Raw genomic sequence first — 1511 nt, 5'->3', positions numbered from 1 at the left:
GGGAGTTCACTAAGGTGATTAATTATATAAGATTAATATCTTTATGCATTATTAGCAAAACTGGAAGCAAGTTTTGAAAGACCTTTTTTAGTCTCTTGGTAGTGGAAAGAAACATTTCAATCTAAAATAAACCTACAAGATTTTAAGAGTAAACTGACAGGTGTTGTGAGGAAAACTCTTTTGTTGTGGAAGAAAGGAATACGTATGGAAAATGTTTCATTTTTGTAGGATATCAAGCAGAGGTTGTTCAGTGGCCCTGTGAACATTGCAGAGTCGAACATCTTTTAAAGGGTCCTGCCAGTAAATAAACTGCAAAACACAAAAGGTTTCGAAAAGAGTTTAATAAATAATGAGGTTCTTTCTGTACTGTGTAAACTATAAATATACCATGCAGTCCTTTATAACTTAAAATAATTTACAGACTGAGGTAGGGGGGTCGTTGCCGCGGGGTCTCGGGCCGTCTCAGGGTCTCCCCGATTTCCTGCTGAGCACGCACACGCAGGCCGTGTCGATTCGGATGAACCTCCAGGCCGCCTGCTTGCCCTCCATGGTCAGCGCCTTGACGAAGGTGTGCGTGGTGGTGCAGTACGAGTTCCAGTGCTTCGCATCGATCCCCCGGCACCCGCTGGACACCGGCTTTGGCTCCCTGCACTTGGTCTCGAAAAAGTACTGCTTGAAAACGTTGTTGTTGATGTTGACCTCTCCCAACACCGTCACCTCTTTGCCTTTGATGTCGGTGGCTGTGGTTTTATCCCCGACCCACATGCTGACGCTGTCGCACACCGAGAACTCACCCCGGTGCAACACGGGGTGCGCGGTCCTCTTGGTCCTGGCAGTCCTGTTGAGGGAACCCGCGCCGCTGAGAAACCCCGCGTTGTGTCCCGACAGCGGGGGAGGCTGCGTGCTGAACAGCACCCGAGGGGAGCGGAAACGCCGCCTCTTGAAAAATTTGGGGTCCACGGTGATATTGAGCGCTTCCGTTCTACCTATCGTCCACGTGGGGTGGCCGCGGGATGTCTGCGGAGCCGCCTGGGGAGCGTGGTGTCCGTCGCCGCCGTGGGGATTGAGCAGGGAGGGTTCTGCGGGATACTCCAGTGGAGCATCGTCCTCTGACTTTGGAGCTGCCTGTGTGCCGATCAAAAAAGCTACAGTCAGAGTGTAGTACAGCATGGACATTACGCTATGCACCTAGAACAAAAGAAAAACGTCGTGTTACTGGAAGCCATGCTGGCACAAACGGATGCCGTTGCTGACAATAAATTTATAAGATATTCGGGATCATACAGATTTCATCAGGTATTCATATGGGCGCCAGATGTTGTTCTGCTGGAAGAGCTCATCCAGACAGCATAAATGTTCCTAATAGCGCGAGAACACTAGAAAATAATAGCTAGATTATTATTAATTCCTCTGGTATTTGTTGTTAGAACACTGTTTATGAAGCACTTGTTTGGTGTTATTAATGTGGAGACCATATGGAGACAGCATGTTCCCAAGAGTGAAATCTCTAG

The 1511-nt window shown here is 48.4% G+C and overlaps 1 protein-coding gene across 1 annotated transcript; it reads right to left on the bottom strand.

Annotated features, from left to right (window-relative positions):
- Positions 1-462: 462 nt before the first annotated feature.
- On the bottom strand, positions 463-1176 carry NGF (nerve growth factor; the record flags this gene model as incomplete). Its single annotated transcript, XM_080358179.1, has 1 exon — positions 463-1176. The coding sequence occupies one exon, from the start codon at positions 1174-1176 to the stop codon at positions 463-465; it is 714 nt and encodes a 237-aa protein (XP_080214305.1).
- Between the last annotated feature and the right edge of the window lie 335 nt (positions 1177-1511).

This window comes from Nesoenas mayeri, assembly GCF_963082525.1.
Source record: "Nesoenas mayeri genome assembly, chromosome: 23".
In the NCBI taxonomy this organism is placed as follows: domain Eukaryota; kingdom Metazoa; phylum Chordata; class Aves; order Columbiformes; family Columbidae; genus Nesoenas; species Nesoenas mayeri.
This window is presented reverse-complemented; position numbering and strand designations above follow the sequence as displayed.